At 33.3% G+C, this 13,176-nt stretch overlaps 1 protein-coding gene across 1 annotated transcript; it reads left to right on the top strand.

Moving 5' to 3' along the window:
* The first annotated feature begins 1,922 nt into the window (after positions 1-1,922).
* On the top strand, positions 1,923-6,816 carry LOC142632046 (cytochrome P450 CYP736A12-like). The gene is made up of 2 exons (XM_075806472.1): positions 1,923-2,655; positions 5,865-6,816. The coding sequence occupies exons 1-2, from the start codon at positions 1,948-1,950 to the stop codon at positions 6,690-6,692; spliced, it is 1,536 nt and encodes a 511-aa protein (XP_075662587.1). The 5' UTR covers positions 1,923-1,947; the 3' UTR covers positions 6,693-6,816.
* The last annotated feature ends 6,360 nt before the right edge of the window (positions 6,817-13,176 follow it).

The raw sequence follows: 13,176 nt of genomic DNA, 5'->3' as shown, positions 1-13,176 counted from the left end.
ATGTATGATATTATGTATGACATAATATATGACAAGATGTATGACTTAATATTGTGATTGATAAAGTTGTTTTATTGTAATCTAAAATAATGGTAACATGGATATTGGATATTGTCATATAGTTCTTGAAATGCATAGTATGTGATTTATGTGAAAAGTCACAGAAGATATAAATCACAAGTTCTTTGTAAGCTCAGAATTATAGTTCATAGACGATGATGAAATTGGGTATTTCATATGCGAAGACTATAACATATCAACTAAGATGATTTGTCTTAATCATGGAAGTGTAGACTTCTAGTTGATATGTTAATATATTTTAAGAGTTAAGATATATTGAACTGAACCACTGTGAGATTTATTATTCTCCTAAAGACTGTCAATTGAATAATAAATCTCACGACTTCTATTTACATGAACTCTTAATCTTGATAGGATAATGGACCTGATCATGAAATATAGGTTGCTTTGATATATTAAGAATAAGATCTAAAGTAACGGCCAAAACCTTAGTATGCTGGGTAGCCACATTTAGTGTTGATGAAACATATACTCTCAAGATGGAATTCATAGTCTCTTAATCGAGATATAAAATATTCCCTTGAGATAAGTTTAATAGTTTTGGTTATTTAGAGTGTTAGACCTAACCACTTTAGTAAGGAGTTACTAAAGTATATATTTATGAAATTGGATTTCATAAATATATAATGAATAACTTTAAAGGATTAAACCGGGTACTCAAGGATAAGATGTAGTAATTTACAAAGTGGCAGTCTACATTCATGACTTTATATTATTAGGAATATTTTATGAAGGAATTGCATGTATAATAAAGTTTTGGGATATAATTTATAAATAAGACCTAAAGTGCAACTATAGTAATATTAAATATAGTTAATGGTAACTTTGGACTTGTCAAGAGTTGACAGAAAAGCCCAAAGCCCATTGGATCTAGTGTCTTATTGGTCCCTTTTGGTCCCACTCCAAGCCACATACTAAAACCCAATTAGAAAGGGCCAAAAGGTTAGCCCAATTAGATAATCAGTTATAAGGAGAGAAACATATAGAATTTTTGGTATTAATATGAAATGGTGTGTATGTGAGAGAGAGACACTCTATCATTCTCCTTTGGAAACTGATTGTGAGACCACACTTCTTGGGTGCAAAGTGAAATTGAAGTGAAAATTAAATGTGTTTTCGAGTATTTCTGATTTTGGTTTTGATTTTCACCACACCAAAGTACGCTCTCTTGTTCTTGAATTATGAAATTTGCATAGTACATGTTAACAATTGCGAATGAAGTAAATTCATTAATTTCCGCTGCGTATGTTTTGTATATGATACAAACATGTAATTTTCTATCACCTCCTCCTAGAAGGGGAGGGAATATAGTTGCACATGTTCTTGCCTAACATGCTAGAATTTTAGATGATGACTTGTATTGGATGGAGGATTCTCCTCCACCAACTTTGGAGCCTTGTATCATGATGCTTCATTATTATAATTGAATGAATATTTCTTTCTCAAAAAAAAAAAAAAAAAGAAAACTAATAATTTTCTTTAACCATTATACTTTTGGTTATCTATCCCTCTTGAATAACCTTAATAGTTTGATGGTAGGTTTGGATATCTGTCATTCTCTTTAATTAATTACTTAACTAACTAATTAAGGAGTAAATATATAAGAACAACCCTAAATAGAAGTAATTATAAATATTAAAACATAATAATATTAATTAAAAAATAAAGACAAAACTAAACCAAATCAAATAAAACTCTATGATAATTTTTTAACTACCCCTTCAGCTCTACCCTTTAAGTCTAGCTAACTCCTAAAACCACATTCTAGTCAAACTTTGCATTAGTATCTTAGTTTGTTAAATAATTTAAATACCCCCTTGCTCCTCTTCCCTAATATCATCGATTTGCTTGCCCCACTTATCCAAAATGTCTCCATTCACATTACTCATTAATCTTCTACTCTTCCTTGGATCCATTGGGGCATTCATCCACATCATATATGCTTCCTATTCACGTCCAAAGGACCCCAAAAATCACAAGAAACCCCCACCTGGACCGCCACCCTTACCAATTATCGGTAACCTCCACAAACTAGGTAACCATCCACACCGTTACCTCCAAACCTTAGCCAAACAATACGGCCCCATCATGTCATTGTGGCTTGGAAAAACACCGGCGGTCGTGGTCTCATCACCCAAAGCCGCCAAGCTATTTTTAAAAACTCATGACAGCGTTTTTGCAAGTCGACCTCCTCCCAAAAGCTCTGATTTCTCCATATATGATGCACGAAAGGGCTTGGCTTTTGCTCCGTATGGCCCATATTGGCGTAACGTTAGGAAAATATGCACATTACAGCTTCTTAGTGCGTCAAAAATTGAGTCATTTGCACCTATGAGAAAGCAGGAGGTAAAATCATTGGTGGGATCTCTCAAAAAATGTGCGGCAATGCATGAGGTTGTGGACGTTACTAAGAAAGTGAATGAGTTTATTGAGGAAACAACATGTAGAATGATATTTGGGCGGAATAAGGGTGATAGGTTGAAAATGACGGCGCTTATTCGCGAGCTTATGTTCTTGGGGCAGCCCCTTGATGTATCATCATTTTTGCCTTTCCTTAGGCCACTTGATCTACAGGTATTTTTCATTATATTGGCCTCCAACTTTAGGCTCCATTGAACTATGAGGTATAGATTTATTTGCAGATATTCATTTCCTAGATTGGAACAGTCATTTTATAGAAGTTTTATTTAACATTTTCAGTTAGGCATTCGTTTCTTTTCAGTGAGAATTGTTTTTCTATATATATATTCTGCATTATGTGATGTTTGATAAGGTGGAAAATGCAGGTCAATGGAAAAGGTTTTCTGTGTTCAACCAAAAACAAGTTTAATACAGCAAAATGAAAACGATTTTTAGAATGTCACATATTCAACTAATCAGCACTTAAAAACTCTCTTCTTGCATTATATAAGTTGTCAAAACCCCTTAGATATTAGATATGATAAAGCGACCGCCAACTATTCATTCAGGGAACAAAGAACTTACTTCATTTGGTTTGGTTGAGGTAATGGTATATTGTTGCTTCAACTGGAATACTGATGCCCACCACCTAGTGCACGTCTAGGACCCTCTTGGTATCAGTTTCTGAAGAAGGCTACTGTAATTACACCAAGATAGGATTTTCACGACTCTTCTCTCCCTCCATCCTACTATAATCTTTTATCATTAAATAAGAAATTGGGAGTTCAAACTCCACATACACCAAAAATCAATTAGGGTAGTGACCTAGTGATAAAAAAACAATCATCATGAAATAGACCATAAAAGTTAAAATTCTATGCATTTGGGGGGGGGGGGGGGATGCATAGCATGATTCTTGAATAAATCAACAAAAATATTATGGGGGTATAGAGTATTTCGAGAGTATATGAAAAGCAAATTCTCTTCTTTCACATAATAGTGAGTCCTTAATTAATTTTATAGTGTAATAATATTTTATAATTTTCCAAAATAATGTTATCTTGTATAATATCTTCATTTATGGGATTCATGCATGTGGAGCCCCTTGTGCTTGTGGAGTTTTCCTCGTAATCACTGGAGCATTAGTCCAAGATGGGTTGAGATTAGGTATAATAGCTCGGGTATTACACTTGATGTAATAACAATAGATGGCTGAAATTAAAAATTGAAAAAAATTTAAAGTTAAAATAAAATAGAATGGTAATAATTGATGTGAGAGTGAGTGGGTGTAATTACACCCAGTGCAATATTCTAGGTATTGCATAGGATCCAAATCCTCCAATATGTGTGTCCATTTGGTTACAAGTTTTTTCATCTTGCTTTTTGTCTCAAATTTATTTCAAATATCTAATTTTTAACTTTTTGAAAATAAATTATATTTTAATTTTTTATCTCATACTATATAAATAAGTTACTAACAATATGCTATACCCAAACGCACACTACAATATTCACAAAGGACCTTGTAATCTAGTTATATAGTCGCAATTGACTTTCAGAAGGTTTAATATTCAGCTTTTAATTTATGTGAGATTAAAATAAATCTATCCTTCTATTGAATGAAAAAAGATCTTTATTATACCAAACATAGAAATGCTTTAAGATTTATCACATGTTGACTTCATTTATTTTGTGTATCTACTAACTATCCTTTAAGCTTGTTCTTCTATCTCTTTTTACTTCAAATCCACCCCTGGGGCGCCCCTCTTTTTTTCCCCCAAAAGAGGGAATGCTTGGTTTTGATGACCGACAAGAGTGAAGTCACCTGGTGAGAAGTTCAAATTTGTCATTATTGGGGGTTTAAGTAATAGCCTAGTGATAATAACATCTTTTGTAATACTTTGGTGGCGTTTGGGTATTGCGTGTCTTGCATTGAGTTTTCTACGTTTTTTTTTTCTGGACGCGTGTCTGGCACTGTTCATTGTCCATGAACAGTAATTTTAGGTTTATGAACAGTGTTAAACACGTGAACAATAATTTTTTTATTGTTTTTAATTTTCAGTTTTCAGCAAAATAAGCGGTATCCAAATAGACTCTTTATGTTTGTGGTTCAAAAGTTAAAACCCCCTCCTCCTAAAATAAGTTATAAAAAAAAAAAAAAAAAACTATATATTCTACCCTTAGAATATTCAAAACCCCAAAATTTTAAAAGGCAAAACTACATCCAGCATAAGGTAGTTGATTAGGACTAAAAACAATCCAAGTGATAATATGCTTGTAAATAAATCTAGCTATTAATATTCGCACTTGGTACCAATAAATGCTTGTCTATATTATTCTATTTACTAAACAAGTCAAACCTAAGTCCAAATTTAAACTCAACAATTGAACAAGTCAAATTCAAAAATGACGAAGTGTTCGTGAAAAAACTCATGAGTATAAGTTTTAGTATATATAATATTATATTTTTATATGTATACATATATAATTATATACTTATATAAACTTGAAATTGGATTATGTAAGTGTGTAAGTAAGTTTATAAGATATCAATTATTTTTTGTAATTTATTAATGATATAAATAGTCTATTTTAGAGAGAGAGAGAGAGAGAGAGAGAGAGAGAGAGAGAGAGAGTGTGTGTGTGTGTGTATGTGTGTGTATAATTTTAACAAATTTAAATTTGGAGAAACTAATTTTTAAAATTTCATATAAAAAATCATTTCTATGTAATTAACTTAATTGATTTAATTTCAATTATAATTTAGTTATTAATTATGTGTATAGATTTACAGGGGTAAACAAATTTATTGGGAAAGAATAAATCAGCAAGTAACTCTTGAACAAACTTAAACTTCTTTGACCAAAAAGAAATGTAATTAAGCTTGAATATGTAAACCTAGGTTGGTGATTAGCTAATCTATCTAATGTTAGAAATAAAATTAAATGAACCAATCTCAAAAACTTGCTCTTATGAGTTATAAGGTAAAATTAAGGTAAGTTTTTTTTTTTATATATTTATGTTTTATATATAATTGATGTGAAAATTTAGATTATAAATTAAATTTGAAGTGAATTCATCTTTTCTTTTAAAGTTTAAGTTATTGAGTAATTCTATTGGCAGGTCAAAACTGCAATAGTACTCTTGATAAATTAAATTCTATTGTTCTACATTTTAAAAGTTTATTTTATTTTAAACATACTAAGATTTTATACTATAAATAGGAAATATATTGATGGATTGTATTTAAATTTAAAACTATATATATAATACTCGAATTGAAAAATTACTGAATAAAAAAATGATATTTTTTTCCAAATGCATTTATCAATCAAGTAATGGTAATGTGACTTTACAATTGATTGACCATTTATTGTACTCAGGGATTGGACCGGCGCCGGAAGAATGTTACTGAGGCTCTCGACAAAGTCTTTGACGCAATTATCCAAGAACATGAACAAGTTGACATTGGGCAACAAGGTCATCATAGGGACTTTGTGGACACATTACTTTCCTTGATGAACCAACCCATGAATCCCCATGATGAGCAAATTTACACAATTGACCGAGAGAGTATAAAGGCTATCATGTTGGACATGTTTGCGGGCGCATCAGACACTTCAAGTGCTGCAATTGAGTGGACCCTCTCTGAGCTCTTGAGGCATCCACGAGTGATGAAACATCTACAAGAAGAGCTAAGAAGTGTTGTTGGAATGAATAGAATGGTGGAGGAAACAGATTTGGAAAAGTTACCATACTTGGATATGGTGATAAGAGAAAGTTTTAGACTACATCCTATTGCGGAATTTCTAATCCCACATCAATCCATGAAGGACATTGAGATTGATGGATATTACATACCTAAGACAACAGTAATTTTAATAAATTCTTGGGCTATTGGACGAGATCCTGATGTGTGGTCCAATAATGCGGAAGAATTTTACCCTGAAAGATTTATAAATAATAATATAGATATTAAGGGACGTGACTTCCAGCTTCTCCCATTTGGGTCTGGTCGAAGAGGGTGTCCTGGAATGCTATTAGGCATTACAAATGTCAAATATATTGTAGCTCAATTAGTGCATTTCTTTCACTGGGAGCTACCTAATGGCATGTCGCCTAATGACCTAGACATGGAGGAGAAGGATGGGTTAACAATGCCAAGAGCCAATCCCTTGCTCGCCATACCAACTTATCGCCTACTTGATTAAACTTTTAAGAGAACTACTATCTTATTTTGTTACTTACTCCTATTAGGTGTGTTTTAATAGGGTTTTATTCTTTGTTTTTCTAGAAGGATAATTTATTCGAAGATTTGAAGGTGGTGCCACATTATATCAAGTCACTTTGGCTATTAATTGGCTTTTTTATATTTCAATGTCAATTAAATAATATTTATTTCAATAAGGGAGTACTATTAATTGGCCTTTTATATTTCATTATCAGTTAAATAATATTTATTTCTTGTTCTATATATATATATATATTTTAAATCCAGTATTCTTACATTTTAATATGACTAATTGTGATTGGATTGGATTTCTATTAATTCTTTTTTTTTTTCACAAATGTGAAAGCTATTACCAAAAATTACAAAACAATGTGGTAATGAATGTGATTGATGACACTTCAACAAAATAATAAATGTGAATTTAAATTAGGAAAAATTACACTTTACCACTCTAAACTATGCACCAGATTACACTATGCACCAGATTACACTTTGCACTCTAAACTATCCAAATGCACATTTTGCACTCTAAACTATTACACTTATCACACTTTGCACCTCGGTGTTACTTTTGCTGTTATGTTTAACGGAATCTTGTTGCATGTGACAAGCACATGCTTCTTACTTAGGTGGAACAAACTTAAAAGATTAAAATGCCCTTCTTCAAAATTAATTAAAACAGCAAGATTCCATTAAACATAACAGGAAAAGTAACACCGGGTGCAAAGTGTGATAAGTGTAATAGTTTAGGGTGCAAAGTGTGCATTTTAATAGTTTAGGGTGCAAAGTGTAATCTGGTGCATAGTTTAAGGTGATAAAGTGTAATTTTCCCTTTAAATTACTTGTATATTGTGATTGGTGACATTTCAATTTATATGACCTATATAGTAAAATTTGTAATATTCATAATATTTATTACTCAAAAAAAAAAAATCCAAAAGCTTTTCCTCTAAAATCCAAACGGTTTTCTTATCAACCATATCCCTTAATTTGTACCCAAACTCTTCATGTGTGTTAGGGAAAAATATATTGACTCATTGCAAATTAATTCATTCAAGTAAATTAATTAGATCAAATTACATGCAATGGCATGGTAGTACAAACAAATCACCAATTATACTAAATGCAACGGAAATTAAATTTGACACAGGTAATTTGTTTACGAATGGGGAAAACTACTAAGGCAAAAACCCACCAGGTGAATTTAAGGTTACCACTCCCAAGAATCCACTATCATTAATCACAAGCAGTTACAAGTATAAGACATCTTACCAAACCTTATGGCCTATCCCGAAATTCCAATCTATAGTTGAACCCTTACCCGAATATCCAATTGGACTTGTATTGTAGCGGCAATCTTTCCGTTCAATGCACGAATCCCAGTACGTGACTAACCAATGACGCATAGATCCCAGTACGCGACTAACTCCAGCAACTTGAACAAGATATTGGCTGCAAAGTTCTTTAGTTCATCAACAATGAAGATCAGGAAGCTTCTTGGTTACAAAACCCTTAGCATAAAGACGCAATAGCTTCTACAGAGAGAATAATGAACCAGATCACTATTTGCTTGTATTCTCTTGGCATCACCTAGTGACGGTCTTTAAAATAAGTCTTATATATGTCTAGGGTTGTGAGAAAAGAAACTCAATACAAATATTTCAGCATGGGCTGAAAATTAGATCTGGAAATTTTGATTTTGTAAGTCTTAACAGAAACAACTTGTGTTGAGCTTTTGTTGAGCTTCAACATTAAATCTCGATAGAAAGGATTCTGTCGAGATATCTGTTGAGTTTTAATGAATAGCTCTTCTTCACTTATTTCTTGGTCAGATCTTCACGGCTTTAACACTAGACTTGAACAATATATTTCTTGAAGTCTTAAACCCATCCTAGATCTATCCAATTACAAGTAAAGTGCATTTTTTCAAAGGATTAGCCAATTACATAAGATATGTCCCTAACAATATGCATGACTTAGGAAGCTGTACTATTTTGATTTTCTATCAAACTTAGACATCTAATTTTTTGGAATATGAACAAAGGCTCTGTAATAAAACACTCTCAAGTGCTCAAAACAAACATCTTTCCCTAACCCAACTCTTTAAGGAATATTACCATCCTAAGGAATTGGCAACGAGATTGATCAAATCAGCAACGGTCCTCACTATCTCACCACAAAAAGATTTAGGAAATTGTACATGAGAGATTGTACATCTAATTATGATTTTAGGCTTAACTATGTTATGTTAACCATGGTTTTAATTGGTGATTTTCTTGATTGGAGCATATGATAATTATGTCTGATGCATGTTCAACATGAGACCAAGAGACAATTTGGTGTGTAGGGTGCATAGGATCGACAGGTGGAAGGGTGGTAGTGTTTGATACAACCCACAAACACAACATGAGATAAACAGGTCAATAAAAAATAGAAATATATATATATATTGCTTTCAAAACAGGTTGACCTACTTAAACACGGATTATAAATAGTTCAAATTCATGTTCATTTTCCTAACCAATAGTCATTACAGATTAATCCTATTAATTATTCATGTCATACATAATATCATACATAACATCCTACAATAGGATTTAAGGGCACTAATCCTAACAATCTCCCACTTGCCCTAAAGACTATTGTGTACTAATCTAACTCCCATTCCCTCCAAATGCGACTCAAAAGTCCTTTGAGGCAAGGCTTTGGTAAAGGGATCCACTAGATTCTTTGCACTATAAATCTTTGCTACCACTACATCTTCATGAGTAACAATGTCTCGAATGATTTAGTACTTTCTTCCTATGTGCTTTCCTTTTTGTGATTCCTTGGATCTTTGGATTGTGCAACCGCTCCACTATTGTCGCAAAACAATATGATGGGAACTTACTCCATTCTCACAACACCAAGATCATAAAGGAATTTCTTGAGCCCAACAGCTTCCTTTGCCGCCTCACAAGCAGCAACATATTCAGCTTCCATGGTGGAGTTCGCAATACAAGATTGCTTAACACTCCTCCAACTTATGGCTCCACCTCCCAAGGTGAATACACAACTCGACGTGGGTTTTCTGAAATCTAGATCTGACTGAAAATCTGAATCTATATAGCCAATAGGAATCAAATCCTCAGATCGGTAAACAAGCACATAATCTCTCGTTCTCCTAAGATACTTGAGAATATGTTTTACAGCTTGCCAATTTTTTGGTCCTAGATTTGATTGATATTGGCTGACCATACCAACTGAATAACAAATATCCAGTCTAGTACAAAGCATGGCATACATGAGACTTCCTACCGCAGAAGCATAAGGAACTTGTCTCATCATGTTTTCTTCCTCAAGAGTCTTAGGCCTTTGGTCATCAAACAGAGGAACTCCATGTCTAAAAAGAAGTAATCCTTTCTTGGAGTTTTGCATGCTAAACCGTTCTAGAACCTTTTCTATATATTTAGCTTGTGATAAACCTAATATCTTATTCTTTCGATCTCGCTAAAGCTTGATCCCTAGAATATAGTTAGCTTCGTCTAAGTCCTTCATATCAAATTGGCTTGACAACCAAACTTTAACCGATGATATTACTCCTACATCATTTCCAATGAGTAGAATATCATCAATATAAAGCACTTGGAACATTACTACTTTGTCTCTATGTCTTTTATACACACATGATTCATCAAGATTTTGTTCAAAACCAAATGACTTGATTGCTTGATCAAATCTGATGTTTCATGACCTAGATGCTTGCTTAAGTCCATAAATGGACCTTTTCAACTTGCATACCATATGCTCTTGGTTCTTTGCTATGAAACCTTCCGGTTGCATCATATAGATTTCTTCTTCAAGATTGCCATTAAGAAATGCAGTCTTGACATCCATTTGCCAAATCTCATAATCGTAATGAGCAACAATGGATAAGAAAATTTTGATAGATTTAAACATGGTTACTGGTGAAAAGGTTTCTTCATAATCAACACATTCTTTTTGAATATACCCTTTGGCCACTAGCCTTGCTTTAAAGGTTTTAACCTTTCCATCTATCCCTCTCTTCCTCTTGTAAACTCATTTGCAACCAACAGGTTTAATGTCGTTAGGTGCCTCTACAAGATCCCAAAATTGATTGGAATACATAGAATCCAACTCAGATTTCATAGCTTGAACCCATTGATGTGCATCTATATCATTCATTGCCTCTTCATAAGTGTAGGAATCTGATTCAGTCTCCCCTACGATAGCTTCATAAGTTTCTCCCAAACTTATAAATCTCATAGGAGGCTGAACATTTCTCCCACTACAACAAGGTACCTGTGTACTAGACATCTCATAAGTAATATCTTGTGGTGTATCTAATACAACCACATCATCCTTAGTTTCATACATTGGTTGTTTAACTACAAGTTCATTCATTTAAGCCAAGACAACTCTACTTCTAGGAGTAAAATTATTTATGTAGTCATTTTCTAAGAATTTGGCATTTGTACTAACAAACACTTTATTATCCTTATGACTATAGAATAAACCTCCAATAGTTCCTTTTGGATATCCTACAAAAAATACCACTTTTGTTTTAGACTGTAACTTGTCAGATTTTCCTTTCAACACATGTGCTGGACAACCCTAAATGTTGAGATGTCTTATACTAGGCTTACGCCCATTCCACAACTCTACAGGTGTTTTAGGAATAGACTTCGAAGGTACTAAATTCAGAAGATACATTGCAATGCTTAAGGCATATCCCTAAAAAGAAATTGGTAAATTCGAATAACTCAACATGGATCTAACCATATCTAAAGGAGTCTTATTCCTTCTTTCTGCCACACCATTTTGTTATGGAGTTCCAGGTGCAGTCAACCGGGATATAATCCCATTTTCTATCAAGCAATCCTTGAAATCCCTAAGAAGGTATTCGCCACCTCAATCAAATCGAATGGCCTTTATGTGTCTACCTAATTGATTTTCAACTTCAACCCTAAACTCTTTGAACTTTTCAAAAGCTTCAAACTTCTGTTTCATTAGATACACATAACCAAATCTAGAGTAATCATCAGTGAAAGTAATGAAATGCTCATAGCCACCTCTTGCTTAGATTGACATAGGACCACATACATCTGAATGTACTAGTTCTAACAAATCTTGGGCTCTTCTACCTTTTGCATTAAAAGGTCGTTTGGTCATTTTACCTTCCAAATAAGATTTACAAACTGGAAAACAATCAAAGTCCATGGGCCCTAAGAGTCCATCTTTGATAAGTTTTTGAATTTTGTTTGAATTAATATGACCTAAACATAAGTGCCAAAGATATGTTTCACTAGTAGAAGGAAACTTTCTCTTTAATGATTTTACATGATAGTTATTATCTAATTCAGAATTATATAATTCATGCTTATCAGGAGTTAAAAATATAAAGACCATTCACAATATTGCCAGAACAGATAAACACTTTACCCTTCTTTATTACAACGTTGTCTTTAAGAACAATACAATATCCATGTTTACCCAAATAAGTTGCAAAAATTAAATTTCTATGAATATTAAGCACAAATAGACAGTCTTGCAATATTAAAACCCTAGACTCAAAGCATAAATTAACAACTCCAACAGCTACAACTGGAATTCTACTCCCATCCGCTAAGGTAAGAAACAATTCCCCTTCACTTAGCTTTCTAGTCTCTTGAAACCCCTGCAAAGAATTGTAGATATGACTAGCACAACCTGAATCCACACACCAGGAATCCGTGGGATTCTGTACCAAACATATTTCAAGAAGAAATAAACTTTTCATACCCTTATTCTTGGCAGCTTTAAACTTTGGACAATTCCTCTTCTAATGTCCTTTCTCACCACAATGGAAACACTTTCCTTTGATCTTTTTTCCTTTGTCGGCAACCCCTAAGGTAATTTGCTTACCCTCTTGCTTAGTGAAGCCCTTCTTCTTCATCTTCTTCTTCTCACCCTTGCATTTCGAGTTAGGTTGAGAAGTAGAAGCTTCACCCACATTGGCTTCAACACTAGAAGTACCAAGGATGCCTTCCGCTACCACTAACTCATTCATTAATTCAGACAAAAAGTAAATATTTTTTGTTCATGTTATAATTAAGTCTAAATTCTTTGAATAATTCTGGTAGTGACTGGAGTATCATATCTACTTGGGATTCTCCATCAATGTCGGCACCTAAAACTTCCAATGTATTCAGATTAGAGATCATTGTAAGACAATGCTCCCTCACTAAAGTACCTTCAGCCATTTTAATATTTTAAATTTACCTCATAGTTTCTTGCCTTGCTAAACGACCTTGCTCACCAAACATCTCCTTCAGACTTAGCATAATGTCCAAAGCTAGTTCTACATCTTGCATTTGATGTTGTAGAACATTTGAGATGGATGCTAGGATATAGCACTTGACCATTTCATTAGATTTCTACCAACGATCATATTGTTGTTTTTTCTCAGCAGGAGCATCTAATGA

Source organism: Castanea sativa, chromosome 4 (genome assembly GCF_040712315.1).
Source record: "Castanea sativa cultivar Marrone di Chiusa Pesio chromosome 4, ASM4071231v1".
NCBI classification, from domain to species: Eukaryota; Viridiplantae; Streptophyta; class Magnoliopsida; order Fagales; family Fagaceae; genus Castanea; species Castanea sativa.
Note: the sequence above shows the minus strand (reverse complement) of the source record. Positions and strands in the feature narration are given on the sequence as shown.